This window comes from Arvicola amphibius, chromosome 7, assembly GCF_903992535.2.
Source record: "Arvicola amphibius chromosome 7, mArvAmp1.2, whole genome shotgun sequence".
NCBI classification, from domain to species: domain Eukaryota; kingdom Metazoa; phylum Chordata; class Mammalia; order Rodentia; family Cricetidae; genus Arvicola; species Arvicola amphibius.
Window position 1 is genome coordinate 45,117,430 of NC_052053.1, and position 22,699 is coordinate 45,140,128.

The window sequence follows — 22,699 nt, forward strand, 5'->3', positions numbered from 1 at the left end:
TCACTGGTGACCATGTGCCTGTTGGCAGCTCACCCCATCACATACCCTTTCTGGTATGGGGAACCCTATGGTGAGACTGCTCCCCAACACAGAGGCACCTCACTACCCCTTTACTCCTGCATCTTTTTGATAAATATCCTAAGTAGATAATCTACTCAATGACACAGATGCCAGAAGAGTCCAATATCAGACATTTATTTTTAGATGGTGCTTTATGTCTCCTCCAGACACCACTGAACTGGGATCTGCAGTGTAAAGTTGGGGTGAGGTCCCATGTTAGAGATGAGGGGGCCACAGCACTGGTCAGAGGCAGGCCTGAGGCGGCAATGGAAATGGAGGCTGAGCCTCTAAGGGCCTGAGGTTATCTTTAGATGGAGTTCCGTTGTGTCCCAGTCTCACCCCAGATGTTCAAAGATGTCACAGAACTGTCCTGCTGGGCCTGGTCCAGAACACCATGGCCCAGCACTGGCAACATCTGGGTAGGGATTAAGTTTCCGCTAAGGAAGCTCAGACTTTGTCCAGGATATGAGGCCGTCAGCCTGGGCAGCCCAAACCAGGAGCAGAGAAAAATGGCAGTGGTCCCTGGACTTCCCGCCCACTCAGGTTCTGGGCCAGCAGCTTGGCAGCTCTCTAAGCTGGGGTGGAAGGTCCTTGCCTCTCTGCAGGCTGACCCTTTCCCACCCTATCAGAACCTAAGTCAACCTGGGGAGGCATCCAAAGAGTCCAGGGCAAAGAATGACTGTGCTAGCTGGGTGGTGATGGTGGCATACGCCTTTAATCCCAGCACTTGGGAGGCAGAGGCAGGAGGATCTCTGTGAGTTCCAGGCCAATCTGGTCTACAGAGTGAGTTCCAGGACAGCCAAGACTGTTACACAGAGAAACCCTGTCTTGAAATTAAAATGAAAAGAAAAGAAATAAAGAAAACAGAAAAAAAAAGAACGGCCGTGCTAAGCAGCCACCACATGCCCATATAGACCGCAAATGCGGCTGAGCCCAGTGCACTCACCTGGGGCGGCTCCAGGAGCATCCTGTGAGGACAAGGGCAGAGGGTTAGGGAAGGTGCTCCACCCTTAGTCCTCACATCAGCATTACCCACAGGAGGGTCAAGGCAGGAGCAGGGTCCTGTCCTAACCTCCAGTGGAGGTCTGCAACACTATTTCCTCTCCCAACATTAGCCATACCCCATCCTGTGCACCCCAACACAATTACATACCCCCCCAACTCCCGCCTCCCCGCAAGCCTCCCTGACTATCCTCCAGCATCTGTTCTGGACACGCCTTTGGAAAAAACAACCAAGTGCTATGTAACAGATCCAGCTCCATCCCCTTGCAGGGCCTGGTGAGCATCCATTCAAGGCTGGATAACAGGGCTGGACTCTACAGCTTGCCGGAGACATGGCTCATGCGCTATAATGACTTTAGTGACCTGTCCCTGTGGGCAAGCATGCTGTGTCTCAGAGGTGCAGCTATGGCTGGAGATCCCTAGGGAGTTAGAGCGGGTGAGCTGCGAGGACACACCCCAGCTATCAGGCCACCAGGAGGGAGCGGACAGACACACTTCTGTGCCAGCACAGCCCCAAAGAGTGGGAAGAGTTGGGAGCACTCACCGAGTCTGCAGAAGAACCTGCAAAGGAAGCAGAGCAGGGGTCAAAGTGCAAGTCTTGAAAGGTGACCTCCACAGTGCATGCTCCTGTGAGTGGCTGCCTGAGCCACAAGGGGCTCCCTTCAGAGCCCAATCACAGAGTGCACAGAGACTCAGCCTCACACCCATGAAGGTCACCTTGACAACAAGCTCTGGGTTCTGGCTCTAGGGAGCCATGGGCCAACTCTAATGGTGGCAACTTACTGGTGGCTTGGGGGTTCAAGGGGCAATTTCTTATTTATTTATTTATGTATTTATTAATGTATGTATTTATGTATTTATTTATTTATTGTGCAGCATTCTGCCTGCATGTATGCCTGCAGACCAGAAGAGGGTACCAGATCTCATTACAGATGGCTGTGAGCCACCACGTGGTTGCTCGGAATTGAATTCAGGACCTCGGAAGAGCAGTCAGTGTTCTTAACCTCTGAGCCATCTCTGCAGCCCTCTCAGGGGGCAATTTCTACACCTGGCTGGTGATACCAGCCATGGGTGTGTAATACAAAGGTGGGTGTGCAAAGGTCCCTGTTGCCATCCTCCTATAAGACCCTCAAGTCAGACACTGGTCATTCAGTTGTCATGTGGGAGGGAGGACATCACCCAGCCATGGCTAGGCTGCGCTTCTACCTCAGCAGGAGTCAAAACAAGGGTCATGACAGCAAGGGCGTGTGGCTGGTGGGACCTCAATATCCCCCAACTATTGTGGCTACAGACTTCTCTGGGAACATCTGACTCTTTTATAGACCCTTGGAACATGACAGTGGGTCGCAATGTCCCACAGGATGTCAGAATTCCCATGGCTCTCAGGAGAGGCTGGCATCTCCCTAGGAGTAGCAAGGCTCCCACACGGGTTACAAAGTCCATCTCCTTTGGTGGTGGTACTATCATTGCCCACAGGGGAAAGCTGACCTGTTGTGGGATATTGTACATGGTGTGAAGGTGTATTATTGTGATTGGTGTAATAAAAAGCTGAAGAGTCGATAGCTAGGCAGGAGGTATAGGTGGAACTTCCGGGCAGAGGGAGAGAAATGGGGAAGAAGATACAGGCGCGGAGGGGATGCCATAAAGACGCAGAACAAGTAGAACACACAGAATGGGAGAGAGGTAAAAGCCACGCCACATGGGAGGATGTAGATTAATAAAATTATGGGTTCATTTAAGTTATAAGAGCTGGTGGGACAAGCCTAAGCTAACGGCCAGGCCTTCATAATTAATAAGCAGTTTCCGTGTGGTTATTTGGCAGCTGGCTGGTGGGGCAGGAAATGGCTCGTTAAACTGACCAATGCCAGAGGGGCACCGACCAAAGCATCGGAGCCAATCAGAGGGAAAGCAGCCTGAAGAGCAACAGCATCCCCTAGCAGAGGAGCGAGGGGACCATGGGTTCCACCCACAGGGGAGTCACAAGGCCTGGAATAGTGTCAGATGCCAGTCAGGGGATGTGATGACAGGATACGGTCTCTGGAAGGACCCCACTGATGTCAGATGGAACAAAAGCCCCGAGAGACTAGGACCTGGCACCCGGGGATGCAAAAGGAAGGAAACGCCCACAGGGCTGCGGGTTTTTCTTTCCTTTTCTTCACACTTCTCTACATTTTAAACTTTTCTACGCAACAGGGGGAGAGTAACTCTAAAAATGTGTTTTCTAGAAAAGGAAAACTTAACATGTGAGAAAACATTGCCTTCAGCTCTTTCTATGGCTTTTGTTTGTTTATGTTGAGACAGGGTCTCATGTAGCCCAGGCCGAGCCCAAATTCTCTCTAGAACCAAGGATGTTTTTGTCCTGATCCTCCTGAGAGTACTTTACCAACTGAGCTACACACACACAACCCATGCCTTTTCTGGGTAAGTTCATTAGCCATGTTTTTCCTCTTTTCTTTTGTTGAGACAGAATCTCACGATGCAGTTTTGGCTGGCCTCGTAGAGATGTGTCTGTCTCTGCCTCCTGAGTGCTGGGATTAAAGGTTTGCACCACCATAGCTACCCTAGCGTCCTTTTCACTTCATGTTTTATTTTTTAGCTCCCATATTTTCTATAATTAAGCTTAACTTTTAGAATAGAATCACAAGCACAAGCGTGTGCGTGCGCGCGCGCGCGCGCGCGCACACACACACACACACACAATGTATAATTAGGGCAGATGCCGTGCATGAGGAGCTTATGGCCACAAGAGGGCGACATTGACAAAGTCAATGCCATTGTCAAGACTTTTCTAGGGCTGATCTGGAGGTGGCGCCTACTAACCCAGAGACCAAGGAGACATGCTCAGTAACAAGACCCCGGACCTGGTCAAACACAAGAGGACTGATTTCCACCATGAGAAGGGCAGATGCAGGGTTTTCCCGCTAGAAGAAAATCCAGGCACGGCTCAGCCCAGGGTCTCAGGGCAAGTAAGCCTCCTGTATGTGGTTCCTGTGTTGGCGCAGCCTGATACAGCAGTACCTCCCCAGCGAATGGTGAGGATGGGGCTCCCATCTGAAGCACAGAGAATGGAGCCTAGCACTTAGCAGGTGCCACTACCTGTGTGGGGTTGTCCCTGGGACATGCTGCCAACATGCCAACTTCCTGCCAGAGGAAGTTTGGGGGTTGGCAGAGAATTCTTCTAGCATGACTGAGACCCCAAGGCAGATTTCACTCCAGCATCAGAGAAAAATACACCTGGATTCACTGCTCGGTAAGGTGTGTATTCAGCCATTCACTACACTAACCAAGCTGTGATGGCCAAGACACTCCTGGAGGAAGAACCAGGAGTGAGAGCCAGTTATGATGGGGATTTATGGTGGGAATCCCCACATTCCTGCTGAGAACGTCCTGTGCCTTTTGTGGATGTGGGTCAAAGGGACCATGAACTTACTTCCAGGATGGGGCAGAGGTGCAGTAGGTGAAGGGGGGAAAGTCACAAGAGGTTTGGAGAGGAACCACCCAGCTATGGCTTTTGATAACCACCCCCCAGCCAAGTATCTTCACATCCTGGCCTCACTTGATCCCCTCCTAAGGCACAGAACTGTCACGGGGTGACAGGCAGTGTGAGCAAGGGGTCCCCGTGATCGGGGCACTGTGAGGGGGGCACGTGCCCATGCACTGGTGGGTACTCACTGATCTTGCAGGGGGGCATCACCTCCAGGCACTCCTTGTGTGCACCAACGCCACATCTGGTGCACAGGTAACCCTGGTAGAAGGTACCCCTGTGTGGGGGAGAGTGGGAGGTCAGATGGGGGTGCAGCTCCCTGCTCCCTCAGCCAGTCATCACCCAGGTCAAAATCTATCAGTCTACCTGGAAATCTGCTCTGGAGCATCCACGCCCACAAAGCTCCTGCTGTCCCCGACCACCTCAGCCTGGCCCCTCACTCCACGGTCCCTGGCAGGGGCAAACCCTCTGCTGGACCCAATACTCCAACAGCCCTGGCTGCTGACCCCTACTGATTACCTCCCTGGTTCTTGGAGGCATCTTATGGGGCCAAGGGGGAGGTCAGGTGCCATGGTGTCACAGGGCAGCTCAGCAGAGTGCCCTGGAGGCCAGGGTAGAGTGGGTAGATGGGCAGAAGAGACCCACCTGAGGAACATCTTGCAGGCTTTGCAGTTAGTGGTCTTGTCAAACGTGTACATCTGGAAGCTATGGTGATTGGCATTGGCTTTGTCTGGCTTGATGTTTGACCTGGAAGGAGAGAGCAGGCACTCCATGCCCAGGCTGCGTGAGCCCATGAATACAAGGACAACCACTTAAGGACCCAGGCTGCACACACCAGAAGCCTGTATTCCAGCCTGGGTCTCGCCACAAATGTCAGGGAAAGGGTAGAAGGGCATTGGGGGTGGGGAGCGGAGCTCTTAACTACACCATGCTGGCTGGAGAGTGCCTGCCGGGTGAGGCAGAAGGTTACTGAAAATGGCCCCGGAGTGTCAAACTTAGCTTGCATCGTTGCCCTCCTTGTCCACTGTTTTCCTCTCTGAGGTTTTACCCACAATCCAATGTAGACTGAAAACCTTACATGGAAAATTCCAGAACCAAGCAGCTCACAGGTTTTTGCTTCTGTTGTGAGTAACATGAGAAAATCCCTCTAGCCCAGGACATGGGCTATCCTCTGCCACTGTATCCGTGCTGTGGGAGCTACCCACCTGTTGGCAGCCACTTGGTGACCGCCTGGTAGCAAATCACCTGTCACAAACACACAGGACTTGCATTCACTGTGTTTTACTCACCACTAGTCCCTGTGCAAGCACAGTAATTTCATTACAACCCAGCGCTGCAAAGGGTCTAATAGCTGGTTCTCAGTTCTTAGTTGTACTGATGTATGCAATGCATCCTATCATAGTTCTGCACACCTACAACATTGTGTACCCATAAGGCTTGATGCTACTTTGGTTTCAGGCACTTGGTGGTGGTCCTGGACTGTGCCCCATGGATGGCAGGGCAATTACACTCAGCTTTACACTTCCCAGTGTAAGTGCTTATTTGCACAAATGTGGAACTAATGACTAGCTCATGATCACACCTCGAGGCCACATTCACTGCATGTTCTCCACCATCAGATTTGAGAAGGCAGGACAGACAGACAGACGGACAGACAGACAGACAGACAGAAGTAAGGAGGGAGAGGGGTGCACGAGGAAGGTGCTTACAGTCAATCTTCAACTTCTGTGAATACTTGAGACTGCTTCAATACTTCCCTGAACAATGATGGGAGGAGAAGCCCCACCCGCAGAAACCGAGGGGCAGAGAGCCCCGGGGCTCTCACAGTCTGGACACAAGCCAGCAGGCAGCCACCACCCAGGGTACCAGCCTGATCCAGCTCTGACCTCACTCTGGTATCTGTATCTCACTGTGTGGGAAGCCTAGGGGAGTGGTATCCTCCCCAGAAGTCCCCAAGTCTGGTTGCCGTAGGGTCAAGCGTAAACACCACACCCACCCTTCTGCTCTCCACCTGTTTTCTCTGCTCTGTGTGTTGGGGCGCCCCTTCAACCTCATGGGACACTGTCCTGAGACTTTCAAACAAAGACAAATAAATCCCCAGTGGGTCCCGAGGAGAGCTCCAGGTGTTCCCCTTCACCAGTTACCACCTAGCTGTCAAGCGTGAGGCTCAGCCTCGATGGTGGTGAGGCCCATCTAGCAGGAACCTGATGCCACCTGAGACATCAGGAGACAGAGAGCTAGGCCCTGCTGAGGCAGCTGGTGTCCTATGGGGAAGGAGCTTGTCTCACGCTGAGCATCAGAACCACCTCCCACTACTGCTTGCCTGAGAGGGCGAGCAAGCAGAATAGGCCGGAGGGTCCTGCCCTAAACTCACATGGCCATCTCGAACTGCTCCATCCACTTCCGCTTCATGTCTTCCGTCTTGCAAAAGAACTGAAAGCCTTGCTTTCCTTGGAGGTGAATCAGGTAGAAGCCATAGGACCACTGTAGGGACAGAGGCATGCTGGCAGCTGGCATGGCTTTGTGGGGGCAGGAGCATGCTGGCAGCCGGCATGGTTTTGGACACTACCCCCGGTATACACAAGTTTTCTTACTGGTACTGTATATGTATGTATGTGCCTATGCTTATGTATAACATGCTCTTATGTAACATACACTCTTGCCTGGTTGCATGTGCATATATCCTCCCACATGTGAGAATGTCAGTGCACTGTGCTCTTTCCCGAGCAGGCCAGGGGGCTCTCGTATGTGAAGGTACATAGAAACTTGTGCCTGTACATGTGACTGGCCTTGTGATCATGTACACATGTGCCTTCCTGTGTAAACATGTGTGTATGTATTGTGCCTGTGTGCATACATGTGCATGGGTAGTTGTTCCTGTTCCTGGATATAGAAGTGTCCATATATGTATACCCAGGCCTGTGTATGGGTGTCTATTGCTCCTTTAACATGTGTGTACATCATGTATGCATGTGTTTGGACCTGTAGACCATGTTCTGCACATGGACCCCCATGCACAGGTGTGTCAGTAGTGCTGTACACATATGCATGAATGTATGTGTACACAGTCCTGTTGTGCTCATATGCATGTATGTGGAGAGTCCTGCTGTGTGCATGTGTGTGTATAGGTATCCTGCTGTGTACACATGTATGCATATGGGCACTACTGTGCCCATATACATGTATGTGTATGTATGCTCCAACCCTGTTGTGTGCACTTGTATGTATGCAAGGGCCTGCTATGCATGTATGTATATATGCGTGGGTGTAGCAGCCTGTGCTCAGGTCCCACCCTCTAGCAGGATAGCCCACCCTTCTCCCACCCCTTCCACCCAAATCCCTGCTGTCCCAGGGACTCCCCAGAATTAGTTCTCGGGAGCCAACCTACTGCCCTTCCACAGCCCCACCTACTCACTTCCACTTCCTGGGGAAAAAAAAAAAACAATAGGAAAAACAAAGGCTAGGGTCAGATGGTTGAATGTCTGACCAGTCCCAGCAACCCAGCAGCTGGCCCCATCCACTGGCCTGGCCAATACTCCAGGCTTAAGAAAAGGGATTCCCAAGGGCCCAGGTAAAGTGTAGTCTAGTCTAGAAGTGGAGGGATGGAGAGAAGTAGAGAAGGTAGGAACATGGGGAAGGGGGGGAGAAGTGAGGACGATGGTGAAGGACAGAGGTCAGGAAGCTTGGCCTGCCAGTGCTCAGTGACCCCTGACCTTCACCTCCCAGGAAGGAGAGCAGGTGGGCTTCCAGGTCACACCTTCTGCAAATCTTTTGCCACAAATATGTGTCACTATCATGATTAAGATGCAAAGAAAGGAGGGAGAGGGGAGAGCCATGGTTTACTCAGGCCCAGGGAGCCCCAAACCCACAAGTTTGGAAGGGCCAGCATCAGACAGCACTGGGGAGGGAGAGGGAGGAGAGCACCAGGGGCTTACCATCTTCCCATGAGACTAGGAAGCATGAAGAGGAAAGGAAAAGGGGAGACAGGTCATTAAGAGGCTCGGCCGGCCCTGGATGTATTGCAGTTTGAGGTGACTGATAGCCCCGGATGGTAAGGCCCCACCTCTGTCAAGCACTCTAGGCTGTTCTCCCCAAAGATGGACGAGAAGCCCCAAGCCTGGAAAGTGGCCCTGGTCACTGCCTCTTGCCTCAGACACCAGGGCTAAGAGAAGCCTGTGCATGGCGGGCCTGCACCCTGTGTGGGGACTTGCAGAAGGTCAGAGCCTTTAGCAGCTGGGCTCCCATCCCTAACCCAGCCCGGGGTTATGGACAAAAGGTGCTGTGTTCAGAAGTCTCCGAGAAACAAGACTGAAGCAAGCCAGTCTGCCGTTCATCCCATGCCCTCCCGGCCACAGCCACACCACAATGCCCATGGCTCCACCCACTTGTGACCACAATCTCTCCTCCTGCAGGCCTAGTCCACTGGATTGCAGAGTCTGACAAACCACAAACCAGCCCCCAGCAAACAAGGCAGAGTAAAAATGGAGGAGGAAAGGCCCGCTTGTTACAAAACACAAGGAGGAATTAGTCAGGTCCACTAAGGCTAAGAGTCAAGGTTGAGAGCTAGGCTCTTACTGGTGCCTATTAAGGCCCCTCCCTCTGTCCGGGGACCTGGAGTCCGTCCTAAGGGTGTCCACCACCCACCACGGGAACCTGCCACAGTCACAGTGGCAAAGGGAGGACAGTCCTCCTGCAAGGCTACCTCACAGACACTGGATGTGGTCTCCCTGGAGTCAGGACGCCGCGCTTGCCCCTCTCCAGATCCAGACCCACCTTCTTGATGTCCTTGTTGTGCATAGGGTCATCAGTCATCTTGTGGAAGAGTAGCTCGATGACCTCCTTCAGCTCGTAGCTGTAGCCCTTCCTCTTACACACAATGACCACCTTGTCAAACAGGAACAGGTACCTGGCCAGACAGCGCATCGAGTGTCAGGACAGCCATGCTGTGTCCGGTATCCCTACCCAACGCCAGCCAGCTGTCTCTGAGGTCACTCAGTGTCAGACCAACAAGACCAAGGCCTGCCCGTGCTGTCCACTCTCCAAGGTGAAGTACTCCCTTCTGCCAGGTCAGCCAGGCACAATGACTCTTGGTCAGGACTCTTCTGTTCCCATAAGGCCTCTCAGTGCCACCTCCATGCAGAAGGTCCTCAACCCTCTATCTTGACCTCCCTTGGAGCACTGTTCAAAAGCCACAGCCAATTCTCTCTCCTGTGCCCCCAGGACCCAAGTTTGCTGTGACCCCAGCTCTCACAGATGCCTGGCTTATTCCGACTTCACCACCTGCTATCTGCTCCCAAGAAGACACTAGGCAGGAAGCGGGCATGGCCTCACAGCGTCTCAGTCAGAGCTCTCTGAAGATTGTGAGCTGGAGGCCAGACCTCTCTACCTCCCACCTTTGATTGTCTCCCAGCCCCACTTAGTGGTCATCACAGGCGGGGCAGTCCCTTTGCATGTGGCCTCTGCTGACCGATATGACGGGCACATAGAGGCTTGTGTAGAGATTACGTCATTAAACAGCGCTGCATAAAGCCTGTTGCACCATTATTCCTCCCTCAGGAAGGTCTGTTTCAGGCCGTCTGGGAGTGGGCTCCCTGAGCCAGAGGGTCAGCCTGGGATGGGGTCCCACCCTGCTCACCTGTCTTGCTTAGTGTGGTTGACTATAGACCGGACTTTCAGCTCCCCATCAATCTTCGGCCTCCCAAATTCCTCCAGCTTCACTTGCTGGGAAAGGCAATGACCGTTAGCCTGCGGGCAGGTGACCTCTGCTTTACTAGACAGGGAGACAAGTGTGCATGCCCAGGGCAGGATGGCAAGACCCAAGAAAATGTGCCAATGATGACTGGGCGGGACGAGGTAGCCCGAGGTCATTATGGGCCTGAGCCAAGCCTATCTCCTCCTAGGGGGCCACAATGGGGACTCCCTTGAGCTCTGGGAACAAAGGGCAATTGATGGCCTGGTCATGATCACAAGTAGCTGCTGTGTGGAAACCGGAGCTGCAGGAAAAGTCAGAAGTCCAGCCCTAAGAGAGCTAATAAAGAAAGCAAGCAGCAGCCATAGGCTGGGTTCCGGCCATGGGTTCATCCTCTACAGGAAGCAATGCTGTGCCCAATCCTGCTACCACCTGGCTGTGAAGCCTCCATTTCCAGGGCTGCTTGGATTGTGCCTCTCTGTACTGTTTAATCAGGGGAGATCTGCCTCTCTGCCATCCTCTGTGTAACAGAGAGGGTAAGTTCCTGGAGGCGTGGCTATGCCTGAGGGGGACTAAATGATCCCAAGTCTCCTGCACTTCCTGACAGCTCCTAGGGCTGGTTTCAGTGTGACACAGGCTGGTCTAGGCATGACACAGGGTGTGTGGGGGGGTCACATCTGCTGGGGGACTCTGCCATGTGTCTTTGTCCCATCAATCAGGACATAAAACTCCAGACGCCTTTGCCTGGAGAGAGCACCAGGGCTGCATGCCAGGTAGTAGAGTCATGTCCCAGTAATACCAACATTCATGGACCACTGTTCTTTTTGAGACAGGGCCTGTTGTATCCCAGACTGGCCTGGAAGTTGCTATGTAGTCAGGGACAACTCTGGTCCTTCTGCTTCTCCACCCCTCGCCCTCCCCCATTTCCCCACCCTGTGCTGGATTACAGTTAGTGTTCCCAAGTCCAGTTTATTAAGGGCCCTGTGCGTGAGAGGCAAGCACTCTGCCAACTAAACCATACCCGCAATCCTCTCCTTGTCATTTAAAGAACGAACATGACTCGCAACACCAAATCACGCTCCCCTGTGTACAAAGCAGCTGTCACTGTGTGGGGGCTAGAAAGCAAGGATGAGCGGTGAAGGGCCTGGACCCCACAAATGCTCATGCCTTAGGCCACACCCACGGTGGGAGACGCACAGGGATGTCAGGGGGAATCAGGACACTGCTTGGCAATTTCTGCCACTCTCTGGCTGGCGGCATGGCCTGGATGTGTCTTGATGAGCCAGGCCCGCAGAGGGCTCCTCTGTAGGTAAAGACGGGCATGCCAATCTTGATACCATGGTTTCCCACGCTCATGAGAGTGAGAAGTCACCAGGAAGAGGAAATGTTTATGACAAAACCAGGGTTCTGTGTCAAGGTGACTTTGGGCATTGAACAGCATTGGAGGGGCAGTCATCACTTGGGGTCAAGGGTGCTATTGCAAGGGGCAAGGACAGGCTTAGGTTCTCCTAATGCAGAAGGACTAAAACACAGAGAACTAGACCCAACACGGGCCAAGGATGCTTGAGTCCCAAAGCAGTTCCTCACTTCTCTGCAGGCAACCTCCATTTTTTTGTTTTTGTTTTTTGAGACAGGGTTTCTCAGTTTAGTGTTGACTGTCCTGGAATTCTCTCTGTAGACCAGGCTGGCCTCGAACTCACAGAGATCTGCCTGCCTCTGCCTCCTGAGGGCTGGGATTAAAGGTGTGTGCTTCACCACCGCCGGGCCCCAGTCAACCTCGGAAGGAGTGAGCTAGAGAGTGCCAGCCCTGCCTGGAGCTCCCTGAGGAGGGGAGAACTGGAGGTCCCACCCCCAAACCAAACCCTGTCTGTGGCCCACCCTGAGGATAGGGAGACTGATAGGGGGAAGGGCGGATCTCAGACCAGGCAAAGCCTCCCGTCTCACGGCCGCGCCAGGCTTCACAGGCGGTCGCTATGGTGAGCGTAGGTGGAGGGGCCACCTGCTTACCAGGTTTTCTATGGAGCACTGGAACTCGCTGATCTTCTTCAAGGTCTCTTTGTCCCGTTTCACTTCGTTGATGTACATGGCCAAGTCCTGGAGATTAAGACAGGGTCAGTGAACTCCAAGCCCCCGCCCTGCCCAGTTGGCTGTTTCCTCCCATCTTGCCTGGCAGCTGAAACTCCGGGCCATAGGGATAAGAAGCACCACACACAGGTGTCAAAGGAGTAAACTAAAATGAGAACACAACATTTGGGCCCCGGACTGCAGACTGTGCTGGTGAGGGTCCTGGCAGTCCCCAAATCCAGGCTCCCAACAAAACTTTTTTCTCACTCAACAGGCCTTCTAAATCAGAATGGAGAAGCAACCCAGCATGACTAGGCCACAGTGGGCCACACAGCCACTGTCTAGACCTGCACAACTCTCTGCTCTCACGAAGCCCCAGTCCCACCTCTACCTGAAGAGTCTGGGTGTTCTGTAAGTGGCCTGGGAGAACCGGGTCCCTATATAATACTGCAATCCTCCAGTTGGCCACCAGGGGGCAGTGCTCACTTTGTTTCAGACAGTTTGCAATGGCCTGGAAACCATGCCCAGTGATGGCTGGGACAGTACAGCAATGATCCTGCCCAGAAAGCAAAGCAGAGAGGAAATCCCCAAAACACAGGAGCCAGGCCCACATCCTGGAGCCAGTTCCTACCTCCTACATGGCCTCACACGCTTCTGGGGGTCACTTCAAAGGCCAAACCCCAAGCCTCACGCCTGGCAGGGCTGAAGCTCCCTCCTGTTCTACACTGTAGACATTTTTGTAAAGGATGGTTTTTATTCTGAATCAACAGCGGGGACAGAATCTGAGTGTGTGTGACCCTGTGCACACCTGGCTGGAGCCACAGAAGTGCATGTCTGGGATGGGGATTCCCGCAGAGACAAATATTAGAGCCCCAGACGCAGGGCGGCCAATGAGCAGAGGACATAGCCTTGCAGTGAGGGTGCATTGCCACCCTGTAGGAAACCCAGCTCCGGGGCAATGACAGCTCAGACACCGGCTGAATGAGGATTTTCTGCTTGACACTGGGGACATTAAAGGCTTTTAGATTCCCTTCTGTATTGGTTTTTATAGAAGACACTTCAATTGAAGAATTGCCTTGATCACGCCATCTTGGGGTCACATCTGCTGCGGGAGACTGTCTTGATTGATGACTGAGGTGAGAGAGAGCGCAGCCCGCTGTGGGCAGCACCATCCCTAGACAGGTGGGCTACATAAGAAGGCTAGCTATGCAAGCCAGAGGGAGTCGGTAAGCAGCCTTCCTCCTGTGGTTTCTGCTCCACATTCCTGCTTGAGTTCCTGCCCTGACTTCCCTTCGTGATGAACTGTGACTTGGAAGTGTAATCTAAAATAAATCCTTTCTTCCCCTAAATTGCTTTGGGTTGTGCTATTTATCACAGTGACAGAAAGCAAACCAGGACACCTTCCAAACACTGAAGTCATAAGAGCTGACTCAGTGACATGGAGGACACAGACAGAAGTCACATGTTCTCTGTGGAATGCCAGGAGCTGCACTCAGGGTACTATCTGCAGGCTGGCAACTGAATGATGGAGGAGTGGAACGTGTGTCCGGGCTGGAGCTCGGGGTGCACCTGCAGCCATGGATCACGTGTCCCAGGAATGGGTAACTGACATGGTCCCTCTGCTGCCGTGGCAGGTGACCTCGGTTCCCCAGGGGAGCCAGCAAAAGATCCCCTTGTCAGTCATGACCCCCATGCTCAAGTACACCCCAAACTGGCAGAGACTTCTGTAGCTGCATGAGGCCTGCTCACAGAGAGCTCCGGGCAGCTGGAGATACAGCGTCCTCCTCGCTGAGCCGGGCAGCTGCGTGGGAGACAGGCTGCAGCTTCTCCCTCTTCAAATGAGGGAAAGGAAGAGCTCCAGGGCCCAGAGGACTCCTCACAGACAAGTGTCAAATATCAAGGCTGAAGCTAACTTGCTTCTACCACACAGAGGAACCTAGCCTGTCTGGGGCATTGTAGCTGGCCTCGGACACAAGTGACCATGAGAGGCACAGGTAGGGCTGGGAGGGAGCCTAACAGTCTCTGGACTGTCTGGAAGGTGACTTTCTTGGGCAGCATCAAGTTCATGGCAAAGATGGATGAGTGGATAACGAACAGGTTAACGAGGAAGGGGACATGGCCTGAGCAGATACCTTGGGGTGGGAAAGAATAGAGCATGCCAGGGAACCTGGGGGTGGCCAGGCTTGCCTGGAATCCGGGGGTTTCCTGTTATACACATCTTCAATGGCCCTGTGATGTGAAAGTCCTAAGAACAAGGGTTAGGCCTGACTCAGAGAGCAACAGGAAGCCTCAAAAGTTTCTGAGCAGGACAGTGCTGTGTGCCGAGCTTCAGAGGGCAGCAGGGTTTCATAACAAGATAGACAATGGGGAATGGGGTCCCTGAAGCCAGTATGTGGAAAGGAACCTTCAAGAACAGGGCACAGAACAAATCTTCAGCAGGAGAAGCCACAGAGAAAAGGAGGGAACTCCAGGGATAGAGCTGGCACCTGAAAACCACTGCAGGCCCCAGGGGACACACAGGAGTTGGGGGACAGGGGCAACTACTGGCAAGAGAAGTTGGGGACTTTGGACACATGGAAAAGCACCTAGCCTGTAGCTTCCTCCACTATCATGTGACTCTCACCCCACCCCTAGTGTCCTGTCTCTATCACCATGGGCAAATAAATGTTTCCCATTGCCAAAGAACTCGGTCTGGAGCCAGGAACGTAGACACACTGATCTGAGTACTTCCCAGCTCTGCCTCAATTTACCTACCTGCATGGCTTCCAATGCTTCTTTCAGCTGCTGTCTTTCTGGCCGGTCTGCAGAATGGCTCAGGAGTTCCTAGGGGAGTGAGAGGAGACCCAAGGTCAGCCCTCAGGATCCCCAGCCCTGCCCAGCCCTGCCCCTACCCAGTGCAAGGTGTGCACACAGCAAGACCCTTAGGACAAAAATCACCCACTAGCATGGATTCAGGTTGATCTGTCCAACTCCAGCAGACATGGGGACCCCTGACACAGTGGACACCTCTACCAGGAAGACTCAAGCAACCAACCACAGAAGCTCTCCTGCTCCTGGTCTGAGGGTGTCTTCTATCTCTTCCCACTTTCCTGACCCTCTGACTTGATCTAGCCATAATTATCCTTCTGGGTGCCTTGATACCTTGTCGTGGTGTGTACTGAGCAGAGTCATTCACCAGCCATGATACCTTGTCGTGGTGTGTACTGAGCAGAGTCCTTCATCGGCCATGATACCCTGTCATGGTGTGTACTGAGCAGAGAATCATTCACCAGCCATGATACCCTGTCGTGGTGTGTACTGAGCAGAGAATCATTCACAAGCCATGATACCCTGTCGTGGTGTGTACTGAGCAGAGAGTCATTCACCAGCCATGATACCCTGTCGTGGTGTGTACTGAGCAGAGTCCTTCATCGGCCTCTGTTTCACCCTGTCTAAGGGCCAAAGCTCATGCCACCAAGCCCATGTGACACAGGGCACAGCGAGCAGACGGATGGCCTCACCTTGAGCAGCAGGTGGTACTTGAGCACCCGTTGCATGGGTACCACCAGCAGATCTTGCAGCTTGAACTTGCCGTCCTGGACCTTGAGCGTGCACTCCTGGAGTGGGAGAGCAGTGAGTGGATGAGGGGTACCCTCGCTGGGGGAACCTGTCTCCACCGCCAGCCACATAGAGAAAGAGCCCTCAGCCCTGGACTCTCGGACCTCTAGAATAGGCGTCAGGTGGGTGTCATAGCATGTGAGCAGGCCATGCCCTCCTTATATCCCGACACATGCTGGGACCCTGGTATCTGAGGCATCCCTTTGTCCAACAGAGCCTGGCGGGGCCAGGACTTGCAGAACACGGCCTATGGATCTGCATCTGCTCTGTGAGAAGCCATGGGGGGAGAGCTCACACAAAGCTGTGAGATCACTTAGGGTCCCCTGGGGTGCCTGGACGGGAGGAACAAGCATTGCCTGCCACCAGCACTCAAGCTGGAGCTCTGAAGATGGAGCTTTCCAGATCACACGGGATAGGAACACTGGGGTGAGGGAGAGCCACTCAAGGGAGGAAGAAGCTGGTAAAGGCAGAGAAACCGGGAACGAGGGAAGGAAGCCCAGTATATCAAGCAAGTCTCCTAGGTCCCATCAAAGACCCTGGGATCAGCAGAGGCTAGGGTCAAGTATCACTCATTGAGACAGACTTGTCCAGGCCTCCACAGCCTGTAAGGCCCAGGTTGTGTTCTAGCTTGGTCCGTGTATTCTGGAAGTCACCTATCTAAACAAAGTTGGAGGGGGAGGGGACACAAAGCCAAGGATGGGTGTTGAGGGAAGCTGGTGTGTTTCTTGGGCCTGAGCAGCCAGCTATGTCAGGCCAGGGTGCTGGGATGCCCTGTTACCTCCACTTTGAGCCTGAAGTCCTCCCGGCTGGCAAGCAGCTGGTTCAGCGTGCTCTGAGCATGCTCCATGTGGCTGCAGTACTCTCCGTAGATCAGGAGCCTGGGGAGGGGACAGCAATATGTACATGGTGCTATACACATGGGCACAGATCAAGTAAGATACCTGCAGCTGCTAGGAGCCTGTATGCTACACGGGCATGTGAACACATGCACCCATCCATGTCTAAGGTACTTGCAGCTGAAATGCCCTGACTCCCTCCCAGGCAGGTTGGAGAGTCTCAGGGTCACTGCCTCACATGGCTCTGCCCCCTCGGTCCCCTTCTATTTTCTCCTCATTCTCTACATGACCAGGTTAGGAGAAGGAGTCCCAAAACATTAGCCAAGGGCACCTCCTGCAGGCCTACTTCAAGTCATGACCCACGGTTCTACCTCCATTCTGGAGAGGAATGCCTGGAACAGAGAAGTCTCAGCCTCCTGGGGTTCTTGGCTTGCCTCCAAGGCTAGCATGGGGGCCGTTCATTGCTCAAGCTCACCCTTGAGGCCATGCAAAATGGAGGTGGCCATTGGTTTTCTGCAGGGGAGTCAGCGGCTGCATTCAGAAGAGATGCAAGGCCTGTGCCCAGGCAGAAGCAACAGGGTCCAGCAGCCCTAGCCAGCCCTTTTCGCCTTCTGCTGTCCCCTGCTCCCCTCCTTCCCATGCCCCACCATGTCACCATCTCCCCATGCCATTCAGATAATCTTTTTGCTCCATGTATTGTTCCCTTCTTTGTCCCCACCCAGGCCCATGTGACATCTCTGTAGCTCAGAACCCCTGAACTTTCAGGAAAACGGGGCAGTTACTCAACTCCCTCCCTAGATCCTCATGCCCTGACCAAACTGGAGATGGTAAGAGGAGACTATGCCAGGTGACAATGTTACCAAGGAATAGAAGGATGACGACCCCCCCCCCACTAGACCACCACTCCCTCAATGACAGTGCTACAGATCCATTCTTCAAGCGGTCACCCAAGGTTACTGAAGCCCCAGTGAACTGCCTGAGACAACAGCTGAGGCCAGTCTGGCAGAGTCATACAAGGGGCTTATTGGGAGGCTGGGCTTACTCTTGGTGTTCCAGACCCACTCTACCCCATCCCAACATATGTTAGGGAGTACTGTGTCAAGGACCCCTGGATTCTCCCTGGTCTGGTTCTAATACAACAGCCACTGTCCACTGGGACTCTTATTCCTCTTAGGCAGCAGGCATGGGGCTGAGGCAGCTGGCTAGACTTCTTGCAGGAGCCACTCGGGAAGAAGCAATTGATGTGGTTCCTGGGGTGACCAGGCTCTGCCACATGGGCAGCCCTAGGCAAGTCTCTTGTCCCTAGTGTGCTAGTTAGAATGAGAAGGCCCCCCAAGTCCATAGGCTAATAGGTTTGACTACTTAGTCCCCAGTTTGTGGAACTGTTTGGGAAGGATTAGGTAGGTGTGGCCTTGTTGTGTTGGAGAAAGTGTGTCACTAGGGGTGAGCTTTGTGTCCTGGTGTTCTCTCTACCTCTTACTGGAGGATTCAGATGTGAGTCAGTGGCTGCTACTGCCACCATGATGTTGCTCCACCACTGCAATAGTTTGAGTAAGGATGACATTCATAGGCTCATATATTTGTAGCCTTGGTCATCAGAGAGTGGCATTAATTGAGAAGGATTAGGAGGTGTGTGGCCTTGGAGGAAGTGAGTCACTGAGAGTAGGCTTTGAGGCAGGCCAGGCCCAGTGGCTCTTCCTGTTGCCTGCAGATCCAGAAACTCTCCGCTACTTCTCCAGCATGTCTGCCTGCATGCCACCATCCTCCCTGCCATGATGATGGACTAAACTTCTGATAAGTTTACATGCTTCAATAAGCTCCAATTACGTGCTTCATTTTATAAGAGTTACCTTGGTAACAGTGTCTCTTCACGGCTACAGAATAGTAACCAAGACATGGTGAACTCTAACCCTCTGGGAAACATAAGTCCAATTCGACACTTTCTTTGCTGGCTTGACAAGTATAATCCTGACAGGGCTCAGTGCTCCACCCAAAGAACGCCAAAGGCTTTTGGCCCTACCTATCCCAACAGATGCATGCCTGCAATCCCAGTAGAAGCAGGAGAAAAGCTGCAGGCTTCAAAGGGTGTTGGGATGAATGTAGCTCAGAGGCTGAGAGCTTGCTTAGCCATGTAAGAGGTGGGGGAATGAGTCTCATCCTGCACTGGGACAATGGTCTTGTACCCTAAAGATTTGTCACTTGTGTTGGCTTAATAAAATGCTGATTCCTGCCAGTAGCCAGGCAGGAAGTATAGGTGGGCAACCAGACTAGGAGAATTCTGGGAAGATAAAGGCTCAGTCTGCAGTCGTAACCCAGACGCAGAGGATGCAAGGTGAGAATGCCTCACTGATAAAAGGTACCAAGCCACATGGCTAACACAGACAAGAGTTATGAGTTAATGTAAGTTATAGGAGTTAATAAGAAGCCTGAGCTAATAGGCCAACCAGTTTATAATTAAAGTAGGCCTCTATGTGTTTCTTTGGGACTGAATGGCTGTGGGACTGGACAGGACAGAAATCCTGTGTCTCTTACAGTGTGCATAGCCCTGTGCTGTCACCTTGAGGGGCTCCACCCGCTCCATTGCCTATGCTCAGTTCAGGAATCACCACACCCTACTACTTCTAACATTGAAGCCTTAGATACAGAAATCGGGGCTTTCCTGCAGACACTCCTCTGACCCTCTGTCCATGCACAGACTCTAGAGACAATCTTATTGTTCCTCAAAACTAAACAAATGGCTCATTCTGAGAGAGACAGAGGAAGTTGGCTATGGAAGTAAGAGTGAGCAGGCCTTCATCTTAACCATCAGCACTTAGTTTTTTTTTTTTTCTCATGGTTTATTTTTTTTTATACTTAAAAATTTCCATCTCCTTCCCTCCTCCTCCCCCCTCCCTCCGCTCCTCCTCCAGTTCCTATAGCCATACTGATGAATTTCTTGCATATCACCATAGAACCTCCACCTGACGATAGATGAAGAAAATGACAGAGCCCCACATTGGAGCACCGGACTGAGCTCCCAAGGTCCTGATGAGGAGCAGAAGGAGGGAGAACATGAGAAAGAAAGTCAGGACCGTGAGGGAACCTCCAGCTGGCGACAGATGGGGAAGGTGACTGAGCCCCACATTGGAGCACTGGACTGAGCTCCCATCATCACTTAGTACTACTAAGAAAAATATCAGCCCTGGAGAGGTGGCTCAGAGGTCAAGAATATTTCCAGTTCTTTGCAGATGGCTTGTTTTTGGTTCCTGACACCCATACTGGGTGGTTTATAACCATTTATAACTCCAGCTCCAGGGGGATCTGATACCCTCTTCTGGCCTCAGAAGAGTACTCTTGTGTACACACACATACTTAAAAACAAGGGGCGGGGGAACACCTACATTTTGGAAATACGGCCACAGAGGCACACACTTAACCTCATACATATCAGATACTACCAGTTTGTCCTGAAATACAAGCCTACTATCTTGGTATAACTCTCTTTGATCATTGTCCCCTAAGGAAACTGAGGCGTTGGGGGCCACACATGATGATGATGGCAAGGTACGGGTCTCTCTTGTGATGCTGAGGACATGGACTTCCACCTCTGCTCTGTATCAGCTTCAGCCTCCCTCCCATGTCTGCTGGAGAGCTAAACAGAATGGCTAAAAGCAGGGCATTGGCAAGGAGGTATAGCTGCTGCACCTCTGGACACCAAGTTCTGATCCCACCGAAGAGTGGGCACTTCTTCCCAAGCAGCCTGTGATCCGCTATTTCTGGCCTGCAACACCCGAGAGTCAGGGATGGAGTAGCACGGGTCAAGGAACTCAGGCCATGTCTCATTACAAAGACCAACCACCATGAACCCAACAAGCCAGAGAGGCAGAGAGGGTTGCAGGGACCCTACAAGTTCCTGCTATCTAAATTCAGCTTGGAGGTACCCAGCCCGCCAAGCTGTGATGGAGAAACAGTGGGTAGTGACCCTGGTTACAAAGAGGAACAAGGATCCAGAGATAAGCGGCCACCTGCCTCAGTCCCCAGAGTGGGAGGCGACACCCCCAGTGAACTGCCCTGCCTCTGTCATCCTGCCTGGGCTGGGGGAGAGTGGTCCACATGGTCTCCCGAGCCTTGAAGACAGAGCTGAGGCTCTGATGCAGTCGGCCGTCACTCACCTCTCCTTGAACTCCAGAAAGACCTTGGCCAGGGTACTGCCACCAGCCATCATGGACACGTCAATGGCCCGCAGAAAGCCGTGGTGCACCTTAGTTAGATCCTAGGGGAAAGCAGGGTCAGTGCACGGCCAGGCACAGCCAGGCACAGCCAGCCTCCGCTGGCCACACACACCCAGGAGGCGCTGCCAGTGTTCACCCAAGCCTGTGAATGCCGGGGTCACTCAGCTGGAAGTTTCTGGCAGGTGTGTCTAACTTTTTGACGTTGTTGCCCAGTGCCATCAGCAGATTTGGCACTCAAGCATCACACGATTTAATTACAAAACTATAAAACTGCAAGAGACGTCTCATAACATTTTAGGTAAACTTAAAATTTAGTATTAAGGCTGCATTCAAAGCCGTCCTGGGCCAAAGGCTCTGCCCTTCACCAAGCCAAAGATTGGATACCCCTGTCACAGTGCCTGGCACACAAAGATGCTGGAGCACATTCCAGTTGTGCAGTTGAGGGAGCTTCCCAGACCCGAATCAGGTCCTAGGGGCACACGGTAGCTGCCTCAGGCCAGACTCGATGCCAGCAGAGGATGGAGGAAGCAGTGTAGCTGCTCTCAGCTAACAACCTTGCAGGCTTTCCCGCTGCTGGAAAGAATGGAGAGGCCTGCAGCCACTCAGCTCTCGGTTTCTGCAACCCGTAAGGCCCCTACTGTGTAAACTTGGCCTAGAGGAAGCATGGTTCCTCAAGCTTCACAGCGGATACAGGGCAGTGCACAGCACACTAGCCACCCCCTCCCCTCCCAGCTTCTTTTCTGTCCCAAGTCATTAATTCCGGCTGGAGCCCAGACAGTAAAAGGGACACTGGTCAATCTTGTGCGTGAGAGTAAGATTCTCTGAACACCCCCCGACCCCGTCCTTGATCTGACGGAAGGTGGTAAGGCAGCATGCTCTGGAGTGTGTCCACTCATGTGTGGCATCTGGAGTTGTAAGCCAGCTGCCTCCACAGGTTAACCTTCATAAGTGTCATCTGGTGCCCACGTGTGGTCAGATGCCCGCGGAGCATGCCTGCAGAGCAGGGGTGGGGCACACTTCCCTCCATGCTAACCAGAAGCCTTGCTTATAGTCCCGTGGGTCTCATGTCCCTTCCAGAATGGTGCAAATCTATGCTCAGCTGACAGCTAACACAGATCATGGGAAACTCTCAGGCCACACAAGATACCTCTCCTTCTGCCTCCTGAAGCCACAGTCTCCAGAGTGAGACAGCTGCATGTGTGTCAGAAAAAATGACAGAGAGCGTACCTCCAGGTTGATGAAGATGGCAGCCATGTCCGCCGGGCTCAGCACTAGCCGCAGGGGGCCCATGTAGTTCTGGAAGGAAGAAGTTTACGCTGTCACGCAGTGTGTAGGAGGCTCGTCACAATCAAAGCTGAAGCTGCCAGGCACTGGCAGGTGCCCAGTGCTCACTCGACGGCTCATGAAAAGGGCAGGATGGGACTGTACAGTGGGCAAGGCAGGCTGGAACCAAGACCACAGCCCATGTCCTTGGCATAGGTCCGTGGAAGTCATGGTAAGGGCAGCCTGGGCCAAGGGGCAGTAAACCCCAGGATCCTCGGCTGGAGGCTTCTCTCGCCACTTTGCACTGGGCCAGCTCCACTCCACACTAAAGAACAGCCAAGATCACCACTCTGGCCACACTGGGCCAGCTCCATACCAGAGAACAATCAAGATGGCCACTCTGGCCACACTGGGCCAGCTCCACACCAGAGAACAATCAAGATGGCCACTCTGGCCACACTGGGCCAGCTCCACACCAGAGAACAGTCGGGAG

General features: G+C 53.0%; 1 protein-coding gene across 3 annotated transcripts in view; it reads right to left on the minus strand.

Moving 5' to 3' along the window:
• The window catches only part of Vav2 (vav guanine nucleotide exchange factor 2), a 177,924-nt gene that overhangs the window by 14,329 nt on the left and 140,896 nt on the right, over positions 1-22,699 (minus strand). For 2 of the 3 annotated variants that reach the window (XM_038336282.1, XM_038336281.2), the window contains exons 7-19: positions 22,171-22,239; positions 20,884-20,984; positions 16,675-16,774; positions 15,800-15,895; positions 15,054-15,122; positions 12,243-12,329; positions 10,182-10,267; positions 9,320-9,452; positions 6,921-7,030; positions 5,192-5,293; positions 4,735-4,823; positions 1,607-1,623; positions 1,007-1,028 (exon numbers count right to left, since the gene is read on the minus strand). In XM_038336282.1, the coding sequence (XP_038192210.1) occupies positions 1,007-1,028; positions 1,607-1,623; positions 4,735-4,823; positions 5,192-5,293; positions 6,921-7,030; positions 9,320-9,452; positions 10,182-10,267; positions 12,243-12,329; positions 15,054-15,122; positions 15,800-15,895; positions 16,675-16,774; positions 20,884-20,984; positions 22,171-22,239 (1,081 nt within the window). Of the gene's footprint in view, positions 1-1,006; positions 1,029-1,606; positions 1,624-4,734; positions 4,824-5,191; positions 5,294-6,920; positions 7,031-9,319; positions 9,453-10,181; positions 10,292-12,242; positions 12,330-15,053; positions 15,123-15,799; positions 15,896-16,674; positions 16,775-20,883; positions 20,985-22,170; positions 22,240-22,699 lie in introns of all 3 variants that reach the window. The other variant, XM_038336280.1, reaches the window with a different exon arrangement.